This window comes from Parasteatoda tepidariorum, chromosome 5 (assembly GCF_982258835.1).
Source record: "Parasteatoda tepidariorum strain Cologne lab strain chromosome 5, Ptep-v5.0, whole genome shotgun sequence".
NCBI lineage: Eukaryota > Metazoa > Arthropoda > Arachnida > Araneae > Theridiidae > Parasteatoda > Parasteatoda tepidariorum.
Window position 1 is genome coordinate 68,887,914 of NC_141759.1, and position 19,602 is coordinate 68,907,515.

Below are 19,602 nucleotides of genomic sequence, written 5' to 3' on the forward strand. Positions count from 1 at the left end.
AGTTGAATTTGTGAAGGTACCGCTAACAAAACAAAGTTTCAATTAGTAAATCATAATTTTAATTTAAAATTGTGATTTCTTCTCTTTTTTTCTTGATTTTTAATATGACAAAATAAATGTAACAGATTGTGTTTATAAATGTAGACATTCATCAAAAAATAAATAAATATTTAATCTATATATTTTTATATTAAAACCATTATTTTTAATTCTATATCAAAATAGATAAGTTAAGCTAAAAAAAAATTTTTAAAACTTCTATGTACTCATTAGAATTTTTTTTCACAAAATTTCTTTATAGAAAATCAGATAATGTCAAAGATACTGTAAACATTTTGTAACCCTACTGCTAACATAACCCTACTGCTTCAAATAGACTTTGAGGAGAAGAATGACACTATATCAAGAGAAAAATATATGAATTCATCAGCCTTTTTTTTTTCTTCTACTTTTGGCATATTAGGGTAATTTCTTTTTAATATAACCTCAAGCTTCAGAAATATACATTTTCCACCAATAAAATATAATGTAGATTTTAATTCCACGCTTTTTCATTCAAAAGGTGGAATTTTAATTAACATTATTTGCATTATTTTTTGAAAAAAAATCATGCTTATTCAGGGGTCTGCCCAGGTCGAATTTACTACCGTTTAGCGGTACCTTCACAAATTCAATTTTAGGTAAAACGGTAGTTTCACAAATTGAACTTTAGGAAAAACGGTAGTTTCACAAAATGCTTTTTCTTAAAATTTTACTTTTGTATCCCTTAAGAAACAATAAATCTATATTTTTACCATGTTTTTCTATTGATTTTTTAATATAATTTTTAATTTTTCACAAATTATGTCTAAATGTTCACAAAATAGGTACCTTTCAGAAAAACCTAGACAGACCCCCGTTATTAATTACTTCTACAGCTATGCAAGTCTATATTAAGACAGCATTAAATGTTCACTTTAATCTGTACTTTCAATCTCAAGAATCAAAACATTTTTAAAAATGTAATTTCAAATGTGTTGGGATTTAACAAACACCAAGAACGAAAGTAATTTCGTTAACTAAAATTAATTAATGCAGCAATTTATTTAAAATAAGTTTTAAAACTAAGAAAACAAAACAATAGAAGTATCAAGTTTAAAACACTGATTTTTAACTTTTAAAATCAATATATATATTTAAAAAGAAATAATTGATTTAAATCAAGCTGATTTAAATCAACAAACCCTGCTATATTAGTTGAAATTTTTCTTTTGTTGTATTTTAAATGAACGTATTTACGTAAACACTTTTTTCATCACAGAAAAATTAATATGGGGAATCTTTGTAGCAATTCTTACTATGTAAGAAAAAGTGTCTGAAATACATGTCGGTATGAAACCAATCCCATGGACACTGCGAATACCAGATTTGCTTACAATTTTTCTGATGGAGTATTTTAAAAGGACTTATTTACTTAACATCTTTTTAATCACAGAAAAAATTAGTAAGGAGAATCATTGCAGTAATTTTTACTACGCATAATACATGTTTTGCAAAAGCTTTAATATCTCCTGTAAATAATATTAATTGTAAATGTGTAACAAGGGTAGAAATGCAGTACAATGCAAATAAAAAAATGTAAAATGATTTTTGTTAATTATGTATGCCAAACCATGTTCCAACTTTTTTTTTTTTTTTTGTGTCTGTTTTGCTTTTTCTTTTTAGCTAAAATATTTTGAATCCCACTGTACATTATGTAAGAGTGAAAAAATTTAAAAGATTTAACATGTTGAACTTTAAAACATTATTGAACACTTTGTAAATGTGGATTAAAATTCATTTAACTCACCATTCCTGTTGGAAGACCAATTACAGATGGCACACTAAAATGATGCAATCTTGGAGGAGGCGGATGATGATAATGATGCTGGTGAATATGATGATGATGAATATGTCCCACTTCACTAAAGTATAAAAAAAGATAACTGACATTAATAAAACTAATTTTTTCCATAAAGAAAATAATAATAAATCATTTCTCAGAGAGTTGCAAAATTTATCAGTTTGAAAGTTACTAGGTGTTTGACTTTAAAATAAAACAGTTCCGCAAAGGACAGCTCTAAATACCGGACACCCTCTATTTAAGAGACATTTCTATTGTTCCAAGTCCTTTTGAATAGGAGTCTTAATTTGTTTACATCTTAATAAATGATCCTCGATTTAAATGATATTGAAGAATTTTAAAAAGTAAGATAAAAGTAGAAAAATGCAAAATATAAAATGAAATATGAATACTTTTGTATAAAATTAAGAACATTTAAATTAAGCTACAGACCTTAAATAACAATATTAAAACATATTTTTCAAAACTAATTATTATACACCGTGTTTACTATTATGTTTTAAAAATTAACAAATGAACTGTTATGTACTGAACTTATTATGTAATAAACAAATGAACAATTGTCATTTTTACAATAGGTTCTTAAATTTATGTATCATTCATGTCGATAAATCAATTTTCAGAAAAGTATTTTTTTTCTTTTGATTAATTTTATTGTGTCACAGAAGAATTTGCTTTCATACTCCAATCAATATATTTTTTTTCCTGACATTGACTTAAATTTATTTAAAGCAAAAACTACCACACTAATTCTGGTGACAAAAGATTAATAAAAAGCTCATCTACAACTTGCGCGTGGAGTGAAAAATGTACATTCAAATGTATACATTTATATTTAATTTTAAAATTTCAAAGCAATTCAGTGGACTATTGGTACTGATAATGCAAACAATTCAGATGAAAGAAAAAGAGTTTATACATTCTCTCAAGTGTCAGCCTTTTACTGTTCCTTACGCAAAACAAAAAAAGTAAACATCTTGAAACCGTTAATCTGATTATCAGCTTTCCAAGTACTAGGACTAACTCTTAATAGTTTGAGGGCCTATCCATGAATATGATAGTTTGTGCAGTCAATGTTTTAAGCATATGAAATCTGAAATTAGATATTTTTTCAGAATAAACTTAGACTAATTTGGATTCTTGACTGTCAAAATATGGTCCAAAATCTTTATGTAGTAGAGAAGTTAAAAGAGTTTGAGCCACTTCAAATTGTCAGCAACTTTTATGTATTTCACTAGAACTGTTGAAAAAATATCCAGCAAATGTAAAAATTTTTGCTCACAATTACAAAACTCATTTATGCAAGGTCATGCAAAATTGATTTAATAATTATTTACTATTTTTTATTATGTAATCTTACTTTATTATGAAGTTAAACTTTCAATAAATAAATTAGACAAAGAAACTTAATAAAATGAAAAAATTCAACAAAATAAGATTTTTAATAATATATAAATATTATTACGGATTTGATCCCGAAACCAAGGCTTCAGCTTGCATTACAATGGCATCAGCGTCTGTAGCGGCGCATGGAACAGATTGGCTGGGCACTGAGGTAGGCAGAGTAGGTGGCGGTGGTATTGCTGAAGGTATAACATTCAGTCCTGATGGGCCTGGAGGATTATTACCAGGATTGGCAGGAGGTACTAGTAAGGAAGTGTGCATTAGGTGTGCAGTAGGTTGACTTGTAGTGACAGGAGCCACAGTGGCCGTGGCAGTGATGTTAGGTGTTGTATCGGGGCAGAGATAAAATGCAGGAGTAGCTGCATGGGCTTGGCTTTCCATCAAATGCATTGTTAACTCCTGTTGCCTATAATATATTATCAATATTTTATTTCAGGAAGAGTTTATAACAATTAATCCTTTTAAAATTACCAATTTATTAACATAACATTGCCAGCATTTAATGACTAACTAGAATTTTCATTTTGTGATGTAGCATAACTACATTACAAAATGAAAATTTGACAACTATGAGCTTAAAACCATACTATTAAAAAGCCTCATAAAAAAACACATATTTGCTGAGAATATATTTTATAATTTCAAAACCGTCGTTGAACAGCCGACCCAATTTTTTTGGTTTACGACTACTAATGTTCAACTCCACAATTTTTTACCCAATCCGAACTCCTAGAAATTTGCCTTCATGGAGGACTTTTGATGGAACTAAAGGCCTGGTTTCTTAGGACAGGACACCGTCAGCTGGAAATCAGCGCTAACCTCTGATTGGTCCATTTGTGAGTTTGATAGTATATGTCATCGAACGCTCATCTTGAACTACAATTGTCGTCCAACTCAACTGCAGTTGGATTACAACGTGACGTTAACCACAGAAGCAATGGCGGACAACATCCAACAGCACATTGAAATCAGCCAAGATTTTGATTTTGACATTAAACATAGCTTCTTCATTAAACATAGCACTCTTCATTTAGCTCAGCTATAATGTGTTTTTTCTTGGATAAAGTCATTATTTGTTCTCTAAAACACTGGTCGACAATAACAAAATCAATACAAAATCAAAATAAATATATGTTTACGTTATTAATGCAAGTGCAATGATAGATAATGTCTGCGTTGGACGGACTGCTCAAGCTGAGCTAACAAAAAATTATTTTTTTGGCGTCAGCTCTACGTCAACTTTCCGCTGACGCCCAGATAAGGCGCTTGTCCTAAGAAACCAGACCTTAACCTGCATTTGCGTTACATGGATAGGAAGACCACGAGAACCTCCCACGGTTAGCCTGACAGCAAGGGGACTCTAACCTATGATCTGTCTAACACTGAGGATATTTCACGTCAGCACTGTGATCGGTGCCAACCGGATGCGGAATTGGTATCGACCAGCCATCGCCGGGACCGAACCCCGGTTCACCTCACTAGAAGACGAACGCTCTATCCCCTGAACCATCGCGGCTCTTGCTCAGAATATTAACAAAAATCCAGTACTGAAATGGGTTAAGGGATTCTCTCTTTCTCAGATGTACACAAAGCAGAGCTTGTTACTTAATATAACCGACTGAACCACATTCCTTGCTTCGAAGATCGCCTTACTAATGAGGCAAACATAAACTTTTAAACCGAAACAGTTATAAGGATATTACTTGCATATATTTGCATTGTGTAATGAAATATAGTAAGACTTTAAAATAAATAGATATTTATTGTTCAGGAGGAATGGAACAAAATCAGTAAGAACTGATTACACAAGCAAACCTGTTGCTGTCTCTTATTACAAAATTAAGAAGTAAATCTGATATTATTTTGCAAACAAGGTAATTAATTTACCAAACTCAATGACCACATGACAGATCAATAAAAATTAACATGTCAATAAAAATTAAAATCAATAAAAATAACATGTAAAGCATTTGCGTTACACGGAGAGGAAAATCACGAAAACCTCGCATGGTTAGCCTAACAGCAAGGGCACTCTAGCCCGTGATCCGTCTACCACTGAGAATATTTTAGGTCAGCACTGTGGTCAGAACAAGGATTGCAGAATTCGTATCGACTAGACATTGATGGGTTTGGAACCCGGTTCACCTCATTAAAAGGCAAACGCTCTTTCCCAGACAAAAGTATACTGAATTTTCATAAGATTGGTTAAAAATAATTGTGGATTCACATACAGATTGTACACACTTGTAGTACTATACATTAAGCTATGCATTTGATGCTAAGAGCACTATTATCTACCTTTAAAGTTCATACTCTAATATACTCCAATACATAAGTTCCTTATATACTCAAATTTTTCAAGTTAAAACACTCGAAGACGATTTCTGTGTAAATAAAATTATTGTTCTAAAATACCAAACAGTTATTTAAGAAAAATTAAAACTCATAAATACAATACATACATTTGCATTAAAACACTATGTTGATGGAACCTCCGCCTGTTTACTTCCTGCATTCGCTGCTGAGACTATAAAAGTAACGAATTATTTAAACATAACAAATCACTCCAATTAAATAAAATATAAAATTCAATCAACATAAATAATTAAATACTGAATCAGACAAGTTCTTTAAACTTCTAAGTGTTGAGGACAAGTAAGAACAGAATTTTATCATTTTTGTATGAATTTAACACCATAGGGAAAAACTGGTATAATACACAAAAAAATTACTGCCTGATTAAAAATTTAGAAAAAGTCAGATTTAATCCTGTAAGGGTCAATTTGAAGTAGAAATTGTTGAAATCATTAGTGGGGAAAGAGATAAGGGTGAGAATATTCCAAAGTGGTCACAGTAAATGTGAACCTTTCACACACTGAGTCTTCCTCAAAAAGAACCAATGACATGTAAAGCGGATGAGCAACATAATTGTTGAGAAAAAGTAGCAATGCCAACTTATGCTTCCTGAACAAGCTCACCATTAGACTTGCTTCAAAGAAAAATTTGAACATTAAAAATCATTTCGCTATTGTTCTTAAATTCTGTAGATTAATAGCATCAAATTTCACCATCAGAGGCTCAAACTTTCCAAACTAGCCGCCAATAATCAGAAGTAAAAAAATACATATAATGTTAACAAAATCCAAATTAGCACAATTTTAAGGTAGTTTTACTAACTAATTCTACATAGGTATGTGCCTAATATTATTATGCATAGACTTTTTATTAAATATGAAAAAGTGACACCTGTCACTTTTTTTAGATTATTTGCAGGAAATAATAAAATTTCATAACTCTTCGAAGTTAAAGCAGAAAAAAGACTTATTTTTGACAGATTATTAACGAAAAAAATCAGTTTTTATTACTCAACTGTAACCCTGAAATCATGATTATCCAAATCCTTGATTACCTTCCTTGATTCTTTTTTTTTTTTTTTTTTTTTTGCAAATGAAACACAATATTACAAATAATAGCACCTATGCCATTAGAGCACATGCTCTCCAGTATTTTTCAATTGTGCAATTAAAATTCAGCAGTGCAGGGCACACGTCTAAAAGTTCATCAGTCATAGGAAAACCAGAGTTACAAGTGAATCGGCTACGCCAATACAAAAAAGCATTAGAGGTTTCAGGTGTAGCAGGGGTAACGCTAAATCTGATAGGTAATGCTGCCACTTCTCCAGTGTTGATTATGAAATGGTAAAACTTACAATAAATCGTCTCACTGCATACACTAATGTTGCTTACACAATTGTATTCCAGTTATGTTGGTTTTCCTTTTATTTATAGTTTTGTGGTAACCTCACTGTATGCATCTTGCTCTCAGACTTTCTGAAACTTGGATGTCTTAGGTGTTTTACCTTAACCTACTGTAGGTATTGCAGCTTATCTTGTAAGCAATTTTAATGAGAAAATATTATTTAATAAAAATTAGTCACTATTTAGTATAAATTAGTCATTTTTGCTATGTCATTCCAGAGATGAAACATGAGACAAGGTTTTAACATATTTATGTCAAAATAACAAACTGTGACTACGAAGATAGAGTTCAGTTTGTAACCTAAAAATCCTGTAATTTAGTGAATTTATGATGTTTGTAAATTAAAACTAACTCCTGTTTAATTACTAACTTGTACAACTTCAATTTGAAATTGCTGTTTTAACATTACAAACCTGTAAAGGCTTAAAAATACTTTTGAAAACTAACTACTAGGAGACTTCATGAGTTTTATTTTATTTCCTAGAAAAGGTGCCTCTTTTATAAACCACCTTTATCTCAGATCTTCTTTATTAGACATTACATGTTAAATAGGATGCTTTAGAATATTAGAAAGGCTTAGATGGTGAATGCAGTGTTGTGAATGCAGCAAAATAAAGATGACATATGTACAGCTTTATGTTGCAGATAAAATAATTAAAACGTAATAAAAGCACTTACTTGCCAAATTCTTGAGTGAGTAGGATTCATTCTCACCAAGCCAGGAGGATGGGGATGGATCGTCGGATCGTGGTGATTGGAAGGAGTGGAAACAGTCACTGAATTATATAGCTGTCCAAATGCTGGAGGATTGTTGAGTGCAGGATGATGATGAGCAGGATTATGCACATTGGCAGGCACATAACTAAAATGTGGACTTGACGTAGCTGAAATAAGGTTTAAAAGTTTATAAAATTTTAATTCATGAAAATAACCTATCATTAATCTATGAAATGAACATTATAGTCCCCATGGTAGAATCGCAACAACAAAGCGACATTGTCACAGAATGTTAGAGTTCTTGCAGAAAGATTTTTCTTTCAAAAAGTAAAAATTTTAGTTTTCATTTCTACAGAAATTTAAATGTAATATTTAAATCATACATTTAGATAATCACTTTTTGAAGTGTTCATTACAGTATTTACTTTTTAAGGTAATAATTCCATCCAATTTTTGGCAGTTATTATGACTATTATTATGACAACCTAATCTCGAAAGGAAACACACATTTGAGGAGACTGTTTAGCCTGATTTCAGCGTCGATCTTTCTTTCGGCAAAAACTACTATGGATTTCATGATTTTTTCAAAAAGTTTGTTTACTGTGATGATTATTTACAAAATGCGAAGGAAATAATTTGTGCAATGAAATGTTTATGAATTTGCAGCAGAATATATATCTATAAACACACACACATCATGAGTAAATAAAAATATGTATAATAGAAATTTTAATAAAGATCATTATTACAAATTTATTATAAAGACATTGAAAATATTGAAAATAGTACAAGAAATAAATTTAAAAATTTCATGGTTAACAATTAAACATGTCATGGTTTCGAATTTGCAGTTCATCAAACACTTAAAATTTACTTTTATCTGTAAACTATTTACAGGAATGTTGTTTCACTACAACAAGAATTTTTGGGAGACGAGATGACACTTCCAAAAAATTTTAGCGCTGAGTGTTAATATTCTTAAAATTCGATTATAAATTACAATATTTAAGATTCTGCAACCTGAAATAGTTTAGCACACCCTACACTTATACAATATCCTAGGGCATAAATAAAGTTGCCATAAAAATTCAAAACAGAGAAAACATGAATAAGAGTTGAAAAATATATGAAAACTATTTTACTTGGATAAAGTGCATGATGAGAATGTAGACACCGATTTCTAGGCAGGCAATTACCATAAGTAAGACAAGGATCTGGAACCGGTCCTGTACCCTGTATGAAAAAATATAAGTATCAGTAATTAGTTAAGCATATTTACATGCCACTACCTTTCCTTAATTGAAAGATCTTTTCTTTGTCACAAAATAATCTGTCACATTCTTTAAAAATGAATCCATTCGACTTTGTTTATATATGTATTTGTTTATATTTGTAAATCATAAGTAAGACAAGGATATTGGAAATCAATCTTAAGGGTTTATACAGGATTTTTGGAAAACAGCATTTCTATCTTATATCATCTAATCACAGATTAAATCAGAAATAACATTTTAAAAATAAAATAAATTTTTTATTTGCACTTGTTTGTGAATTACCATTTGTGAAGCTTATGTCAATGCTTAAGATAAAAACTATAAATTTGTAAAAGTACTACGGTAGTTAAATCTGATTTATTTTGTATCATTGACTAATATAGATCACTAGATATTACGTTGGCAACCACAAATAAAAAGACAATATAACATCAGGCACATTAAAAAAAATTGTACAAAGGAAATTTAGTGCAATGTTAAATCATACAACAATTATTCTTCTGTTTTTTAAAAAATATCAAAAGGAAGGGGATCATATTAAAGACTAATACAGGTTTGTTTACAGGTAACGTTTATAGATACTTAAAAAACATTTCAAAAATCAGCAAAAAAATAAGATTTTTTTTTTTTTTTATCTTCACAAAATTTGGACTTTTTGAATTTCTTTTTAATGAGCGGCACTTTTACAAAAAATAAATTACAATAATAATAATTCAATATGCTAAAAATAATATAATTTTTTTTATATCTTACATTTTTTATGAAAAATTCTTAATTTATAACCTGAATTTTTAAATATTTAAAAATTTTAGTTCAAAATATTTTAATTAAACCTTTTTTATTTAATGAATAATATCTGTTTTTTACATAGAATTATATAGAAAAATTACATAGAAAAATATGTTCAAAATTTAAAATATTAAATTCCCAAACTGCTACCATCCTAACTTCAGCAATTAATTATAAATCATATGACCCGATTTTACGGATTTCCCCCAATTCCAACTCATACCTCTATCTGAAAATCAAAACAAATTACTTTGAAGGATTTCTCAGAATGAAATTCCAATTTAAACTTTCTTCTATGCCTTTGTTCACTGCTTTTGCAGCTACCATAAAATTTTTTATAGCAATTAATTTCTACTTTTTCGTTAAAAAAAAAATATTTACACAGTTTTTTTTATGTAAAATACATATATACAATACTAATTTTTACGTAAAATACATTATTAACCAGTGTACTTTATTGATTAAGTTATGCTTAATCAATAGTCTAGAGAAAAAAAAATTTAAAAATTAGGAGGAATACTGGTCTAATGACTGAAATGTCAATTTTAATCATCCAGTGTGAAATAGTTTGCACACCTCTGTACTGGTTCATAAAAATATAGTAGGAAACTTTTTTTTTGTCCTAATCAGTACACCATGTTTCCATGTAACCATGACGAAAACCATGCACTGATAAGTTGCAAAACATACATTTAACAATACATAAGCAAGCTGTTAATGATGTTGTGCTGAGAGAAATATATTAAAATAACATTAATTTAGTTGGACTCAGAAAGATTTATACTGATTTACATAAAAATAAAAGCAGAATATTTTTAACTATATCAATTTTTATCAACAAACAAAAATGAAGACATACACTACATAAATACAGTTAAACCTAAGTATCACCAACTGGAAGTGAATCATTTAAAATTCTGCAATACCCAATATCTTTAGAACTGCATTACACACATTTAAAAAAACAGTTATTTTAAACAATGTCAATTTGTTTGCTTTTTCATTGGACTTCAGGTTTTGCTGAACTTTTTCCATTTTGTCATTTTATGCTCTTTATTATGTTTGCTGTAACCACTTTTAATATTTTTGATTCTTCCCAATCATGATTGTTTATCTACTTCCTGAGAATTATCAGTTTTGATTATGTTCACTAAACTAGCAAATTGCTTCTAGTCTCATGGGCAGACACTTCTATCTATATGCACTCTAATCTTATATGTCTGTTTAGGAATGGAGGATTCGTATCACTTTCTTCAAAAATCATGGATATCTTTTTGTAAGGGTTTAAGAAATAGTTCACATAACTATTCAAAGGCTTTAAGGATTTTTATTTTTTATATCTTATATCTGTCCTTGAACAACCGAACCAATTTTGGGTTTACGACCACTAATGTTCAACTCCGTAGTCTTGTAAATTTGAACCAATCCAGAAGACAAGGAAACTCCTGGATCAGTACCCCTAGAGGTATGATTTGTTATGGGAACATGGAAGACATCAGTCACCATTTACTACATGGGGAGTGTGAAAGGATTGCAGTTCAAGAAACAATTTCAAATTACTCAAAAATTAGTGTAAAAAAATATTTTAAGAAATTAAAGGTAGCAGATATTTGGCTAAAGGTAGCATATTTGGCTAAAAGAGATTCATTTTTCCATTATCAACATAAAAAATATGTATAGAATTGTCTTTTTTTTTTTTTTTTTTTTTTTAAATCAAAAAATTTGGGTTGTCAAAGTTCATGACATCAAGGTTAAACTGTATTTTAAATACTACTTGAAAACTTCATGCAGAACATTGCATAGTTACAGTACTCAGAAAAAACAAAGCGGAAAGGGGAGTCTAATCTAACACCAATGTCCTTAAGGGGACTTTAACCATTTCCTTCCAGTGGTATGTGTCATACCATGATTACAAAGACAGCATGGTATATGGTATCACAACTGTAACACAAATATGTTTATGATTAGTGTTACATATATATGTTAATGATTACAAATAAGATTAGTGTTCAAGTCAAATTTCCTAATTTTCAGTCATCTGAACTGAATTCTGAAGCGTTTGAAATTATCCAGAAATAGTTTCATGATATTTTAATCAGAAGGAACTGATTAAATATTTCTTACAGTTTAAATTATGAATTAAGGCAATATACCAGATAAAATAAACACAGGATTGAACAATGGAAGAAATAATTTGAATGTACGGTGCATTTGAAAAGTTTGATGAATTGCCTCATTAAATATAAAGGGGAAAAAGAGATAGATGCTTTTGACAATTTAACAATACACTTTTGACAATGGTTGAACAGTTATTGAAAATTGTTAGCAAAAGTTTAATTCAATATCACTTGAATTACAGTAACGTTGTTAGTCAGCTGACTTGAATGCAGCTGCTTTTCAAAATCTTTCTTATTATCTTTTAAGTGTTGAAAACCACTTTTCGCACTTTTTACTCACTGCTTGAAAACAAAATTATGCTTACTGAAACAAAACAATGCTTATTTGAAACAAAACTTATACATTCAGGCATTGCTCCATTTTGTAATGGTACAACTTCTTCCACATATTGTGTTAAATTATTAATGTGTAATAAAGTACTACTAGAGTTTTGCACTAGGTTGTTAGTTGCCATGTCTGACACTGTGCCAGAATAAGCAAAACAGCTTGATCAGCACAGTTATTCAATTACAAAACCATAATTCAAACTTTTCTAACACACCTTGAAGTGTTTATCACAAATAAAGCAAAAGGAAAATATAAAAACTTAAACCAATGCTAAATTAAGAATAACATGCATGTTTTCCTTACCTCTTTTTTCAAATTAAAATATGACTTACTTTTATTTACCTCATAATATCATTTGTGAGGCTTCACATTCTATAACAAAGTCTGGTTCTTTGTTTTTATTGTAGGAAAGTTATTAGTATGTTAGGTAAAATGTAGAAACAATATAATATTAGAATGAATAATTCAAACAGCATAAAAAAAATAATTCTAAAATCTCTAATTCACAAGAAAAACAAGGATTTAAGACACTTAACCTTTTGAACATTGATTAAACATTTGAGCAAGTCAGAAAGAACATTTCTGCATAATATTTTCTTAATTTAACACAAAGAAAACCAACATTGCAAGTAACCAATCATATTGAAAAATAAAAATTATGATATTTCTGGATTAAATGTTCAAAAGGTTTAGAGTCAGTGAAAATTAAAAGCAATAAGTATAATAACTTATATTAAATGTTTCAATGTGTCAACAAACTCATTTTGATTGCTTTCAAAGGAATAACTTTCAAATATTCAACTTTTCTGTAATTCCTGATCACCATAATTTACGAATAAATTTTACTCAGAATGCATAGTAAAACAAAAAACTGCAGGTTTCTTAACTAAAACTTGGGTTAGAGAACAACTTAATCCAATGCTGTTCAAATTTTTTTTTTTGTTGTCTAATATCTGTTTTGAAACGATGAAATGCATTTAATTGTACTAACTTACATGCTATAATAATTGTTTGAATAAAGACTGTAAAAAAGTTCTTTCATTCTTTAAAAATTGCAATCAGCTTTGAAACAACAAAAAGATTAGATATTTTAACGAGAGTGAGAGTAATACATTGTCTTTTTTATTTTTGAATAAACTCATATTTTTAACTAAATAATCTGAAAATATCAATCCTTAGAAGAGTTAACTTTGAATTTTTTAGACATCTAAAGTTTTATTTACGTATTTTTCGAGAACAAAATCAGAAAATATAAAATTGATAAATAACATTAAAATTAAAACAAACCTCATAATAACAAAGTAAGTAAAAAGTATAGACATTTTAAAGTATCTTAGACAATACATTTTGAACAAAACAGAAAAGATATGTGCCCATATAATTCACAGGGAATATCAGCTGGTCAGGCAAAATTGGCACTGGGAACCATATAAAAGATGCAAGTCTTTAAGTTACAAACTTCTCTATTTAAACTTTTAAAATGCCCAATCCCATAATACATAGTTATAGTAAGAAAGGTTTTTTTAGCCAAACAATTTTAATAAAAGCTTTCTGCTAGCAATGATTTTTAAATGACTCATAAAGGTTTTAAATTTTTTCTGATAAAAGTTAAGGAGTTTGATGCTATACCGATTAAAAGTTAATTGCTAACATGTCAAGTAATCAGTTTTATTCTAAATTGTTATTTGAAGAAATCTAGTCTATATTTAATTTGTTTGCATTATTCCCCCCCCCTTAAAGTAAGAACTATATACCCAGAACTATTATTTTGCATTTTTATTCTCAAATATATGAATCTTAAGGAATTTCAAGAAAACTTTAAAAAACTGTTTTTATATAAAACTGTGAAAATTTCTAACAAGAGACTTTAAAAATATATTCATTTCATTGTTTTTAAAAAGTCAAATTGAAAAATAAAAAACTGCTTTGCTATTGATCAAAATCCCTACTGCCAATCAAGAAAGCTAGATCACCCATTAATGGCTGACTCCCATGTGTATTTATGTATATTTTATTTTACATTTTATAAACGTCGTTGAACAGCTGACACAATATTAGGTTTATGACTACTAATGATCAACTCCGCAGCCTTATAATTTTTAACCTAATCCAGAAGACAAGGGAACTTCTGGATCAAGTATTGGGATAACTTATCCTTCGTGGAGGTCTTTTTGATGGAATTAACACTCATTTGCGTTACATGGAGAGGAAAACCACGCAAACCTCCCACGGTTAGCCTGACGGCAAGGAGATTCTAACCCAAGATCCATCTATCACAAAGGAAATTTTACGTCAGCACTGTGGTCAGTGTGAGCCGGGTGCGGAATTCATATCGACCAGCCATTGCTGAGAATCAAACCAGATTCACTTCAATGGAAGGCAAATGCTCTATTCCCTGAGCCACCAGGGCTCGGTATTTATGTATAATAATTAACTTAGGCAGGCTATAACTTAAATTATCATCCCAATCAACCAAATCAATCATTCAAAAGTTCGTCATAACTAGCATATATCATACACCATTTCAGTTCTTGAGTCCTTCAATCAGTAAAAATGGAGCATACATTTTAATCTAACATTTAGTTCCACAGGACGCTCAAACAAAAATATTCATTTACAAAAACTTGTTAATTATTATTGACAAAGTAATGAACGATTTTTACTTACGATTGTTCTTAATCCAGTGTCAGGTGTTTCATGGAAAGGAAGAGAAGGCTGGCTTGTTGAATGATAGCGGCAACTGGAAAATTGAACAACAGGATAAATTTGTTGTGCATGCCTATTATTTTCTGAGTATGCATCCCAGAAGGAGGCTGGAGGACTTGGATTATGATCAGTCATCAGATTACAGCTAAAACAAGCAAATCATTGCCAGAATGTAAACTTACAGAAAATACCATAACTTTGAAGGGGGGGGGGGAGTAGCTGGTCAACAAGCAAAAAATTTATATTGCAGTACATTTCTAGCATTACGTCAGAAGTTAATATTTTTGTAAAAATGCTTACGAGGCGAAATCTAAATCATCTAACTGGAAATTAAGGAGCAACATTTAGTTTTTTAAGGTTACATTTACCTTATCTTAAAAAATAGGCAAAACTCTTGTTCACATTTTAGTTATAAATATGTAAAAATTAGCTTTCAAACTTCATAAAAATTTAAGATTAAATTTTGACCACAATTACAAAATATGTGATTACAAAAATGTCTAGATATTTTTTTTATTTTTTTTTTAAATTTAGTCATAATGAATTCACCAATTTTTTTTTTTCAATTTTACTTTACATTTCAATGTAGAAATTAAAGTACATTAAACAATAATTTAATCTTTCCTAGCATTAAATTCTTAAAAATTAGCCAAAGGACAAGATAAAGCAAGCTAGGTATACATTCCAACAGAACATTACAAAATATGAATACCTAAGTGAATACCCAGTTATTGACACAGATTAAAATGAAGAGTGATTTCTTAAGGTACATTCACAGAACAATTTCCTGCTTGTGCAGTAATGGTTTATAAATTGTATAATGTTTGTAACTTAATTTTACTTTTAACGTCTGAATAGTATATGATTAGAACTCCTTGCACAGTATTAGTTAACTATTAATATTATTAATATTAATTATTAATAGCTAATTATTAATATTAGTTAAACAAATTAGTGCTGAACAGTTTTTAAATTGCAGCCAATGAAGATGTTAGTAAATTGCGGAAAAGTAATTTGACCTTATGAATAAATACGATTAATCTTAACACTATTTTTGTAACAAATCATTATAATGTATTGGTCATTAATTTGTGAAATCTTAAAAAATTGTTAAGATATTTTTTTCAGGAAATCTGAATGGATTAAATTTCTATATTATAATGTTGAAAGTAAGTTATTAAGAATGGTACGGAATGGAAGTTATTAAGAAATACAATTAGATACTGAACTAAATTTTATAAAGAATTTCAAACATTATTAGATACAGAGCAAAATTTTATAATGAATTTCAAATATAATTAGACACAGAACTCAATTCTATAAAGAATTTCAAATATAATTAGATACAAATTATAACTAAATTTTAAAATAGTTATCTTCTTTCTGTTGTTAATGTGTCTTGACTTATTATCGACAGAAGAAAAAAAATTAAATATTAAATTGGTTATAACATTATATGAACAATAAAAGTTATAAATATTATACAAAATTGGGTATTTACCTTACAGAACTGTTTGTAGTTGTCACAGGAGCACGACTCACAGCGGTTGAAGTTGGTGGTGAATCGTCATCGGACTGGGTTAAATCAACAACAATTGGTCGGTCTAATTTACCATTATTCAATGTGCGAGTATTACGAACAGGACCAGACGCACTTGTTTGGGGCACATTACGATTAGACCTAGACCTGATAGTTTTTGTTGCAGCTGACCTGCAAATAAAGACTTATCAGCAATTGTAAAATATATTTCTTCATTTCTTCAAGATTTAAAATTTTAAGTCATAGAACATACACTAGTACTTTGATAAAGAAAGATCTATGGCATAAATAGTAAAACGTAACTAAGTATATATCATGAATTGTATAACAATAATCAAACTTTACACTAGTTTTATTCTAGGGAATTCTTGAACCATACAAACTGTGAAAAAAATGGTCACAGTAAAAAGTGATACAACCTGTCATTATTCCCTGACAATTTGCAGACTTTTACACCAAAAATTACATTTCTTGACAATTCCAGCTTTCCCAAACATAGTAAGAATAATGTGTCAACTAAAATTGTAATAGTTTTATTCAACAACTTCAACAAAAATATATTTATTTTTATTTATATATATAATTATTTATTTCACTCATTAGCTCACCATTGGAAACTGAATATTATTAGCTTGTAAGTTTTGTCTTATTTTAAATCGGAAAACGATATTTTTCCAAGAGTTGTGAGTTGACAAATATTAAAAATGGGAGTCATAGTTTTAGACCATAAGTGGATGATTAATTAAATATGCAAAGATGCGCAACACAGAAAGTTTGCAATCTATGTCAACAGATGTACTATTTACATCTCTGCATGTTTTTGACATGTTTTCTCTGCATGTTTTTGACAGGTTTTCACTGCACGTTTTTGGTGTGACTTCTATAGAAAAAATTCTTGAATTTCAGAGAGAAGATATAGAGAAACTTTTCATGCATTTAAAACCAAACCTCTTTAATGAACAAGTGAATGTTTAGTTGGCAGAGTGGGTAAAATCCAATTTAATATTTACTTCACTTATATTGACTCAGATACTGGAGAAAAATACAGATATTTACAAATACTCCCTTTTTAGATCCAATCAACCTCAACTAAATGCTAATTTTTAACATAGGTGTAAATCAAAAAAGTACCTTCACTTGCCGAAGTTGCATGTATTCCAGATATCTAATAAATGCATCAATGTAGTTTGATTATTAAAAATTTGGATGAGTTTTTCTTTATCTTTATTTCCTGTAGTCCAGTTTCTCCAGTTTCTTATTTTGATTTTTAAATTGATTGTTATTAAATACTTTATTTTTCTTACCACATGGAAAATTTGCTAATTGATGGATATATATTTCTTAATGTAATGTTTAATCATCTTAATGTAATGTTTTATCAATCCCATGGCATAGTAATAAAATTATTACAGTCTGAGATCAGGAAATTATTCCCTAAGCATTTGAATTTTTTATGCATGCTTTTTAACAGGTGCTAAGATGAAGAATTCTTAAATAAATGGTAAATTATCTTAACTTAGAAAGATTATTTTTAATTTACAATTTCAAAGGTTTAGGATTATATTATAAGTTTAAAAACAATTACTATAGAAATTAATAGTTTAATTGATATTTAAACTAAACCACTCAATTATAATTCAAAATCAATTATAATTCAAACTTAGAGTTTGAATTTTTATTGAGTATTATAAATGTACTATTGCTAGTTAATGATTTAATTTTTGGAGTTGCAGGCTGTACTAACCATTTACTGGTAGTCTTTCATTTTAATCAATGAGTTAATAATAAAATATTCATCACAAAAATTATCCTGTCAATAAAATTTTAAATAAAAATAAGTTTAAAAAAAACCAACATGCAACGGAAATTACAACAATAACAAAGATTTAGATAAATCATATGAATAACGAGATTATCGAGCCACTATTAGGAAATATCTGTATAGGAAAAGAAATCTTACATTATTTTCTCAGAAACTCTTTTCATAAAGACTTTGAATATATATCAAAGAACAATAAATTTAAAATATTGTTAAAATGAATATATGTTTCATGATGTTAAGATACAACATAAAATTTATTAAGACCTTGATAATTCGGTCTTGACTCATTTCTTTAAAAAATCTATCGTAGTTTTTATGAAAGACTTAAACTTAAAATATATTTATAGACCGAATAGGAGTATGTTCTATATAAAATATCAAAATTAATATCAATGAATGCACATTATATAAAGAGTATGTTTGATGCACAAGTTCATGTGTACGTACATATACAAGACCCATTTCTAACGCTTAATTGAACACATTCAGTTTTTTATTCCCATTACTCTGGCATATTTGTACAAATAATAATAATACATTTGAGACTTTAAATAAAATTAACAAACATTTTAAAATATATTCATTTTTTTAAAAAATGTATTTAAAATATGCAATAAAAGAAAACTTTAAAAAAGACTATGCATCGTAAAATAATTATTAATACTATGAGACATAGCATAAAAAATATAATTCTTTTACACATTTCTTTATCTTTGATTAAAAAGTAAATTAAAGACCAAAAAAAAATTTTTTCAATTGTAACTCTAAATTCCAAAGTGATGTTTTATCAAAAAAAAAAAAAAAAAAAAAATTCTCTCGTTTTTAAAAAATTAACAAAATATAACACTAAGTAGTTAAGAATAAATTACAAGAATCCACACTGTCATTCTCCAAAGTCACTCCACCCCAGCTTTAGTCTTGCATTCACTCTTTGAGAATATTGCATGAAACTTATAGCCCTCCATACGCTTTGGAAAATCTAGAACTCATGCTTTCAAATATCTAACAAGCGGGTTTTCTGCTGCAAGCTGTTTTGAGCATTTTTAATTAAACTTATATGACTTAGAGAAATTTAAATAAAAAGAAAGTTTAAAAAAAAAAAAACTAAAAATGCATTCTAAAAACAAACCATATGTTAAAAAAGGAGGAAATTAATAATTTTGAGTATATAAAATCCGAATCTCGTCCTAACTTGACGCTCTAG

At 28.7% G+C, this 19,602-nt stretch overlaps 1 protein-coding gene across 8 annotated transcripts in view; it reads right to left on the reverse strand.

Annotated features, from left to right (window-relative positions):
- Nucleotides 1-19,602, reverse strand: part of LOC107444712 (uncharacterized) — a 48,505-nt gene that overhangs the window by 14,910 nt on the left and 13,993 nt on the right. For 5 of the 8 annotated variants that reach the window (XM_016058950.4, XM_016058942.4, XM_016058958.4 and 2 more), the window contains 7 exons: nt 16,538-16,747; nt 14,998-15,181; nt 8,905-8,995; nt 7,724-7,929; nt 5,749-5,813; nt 3,348-3,692; nt 1,829-1,943 (listed from right to left, as the gene is read on the reverse strand). In XM_016058950.4, the coding sequence (XP_015914436.1) occupies nt 1,829-1,943; nt 3,348-3,692; nt 5,749-5,813; nt 7,724-7,929; nt 8,905-8,995; nt 14,998-15,181; nt 16,538-16,747 (1,216 nt within the window). The remainder of the gene's footprint in view (nt 1-1,828; nt 1,944-3,347; nt 3,693-5,748; nt 5,814-7,723; nt 7,930-8,904; nt 8,996-14,997; nt 15,182-16,537; nt 16,748-19,602) is intronic. The other 3 variants (XM_016058967.4, XM_071185287.2, XM_071185288.2) reach the window with 1 other exon arrangement.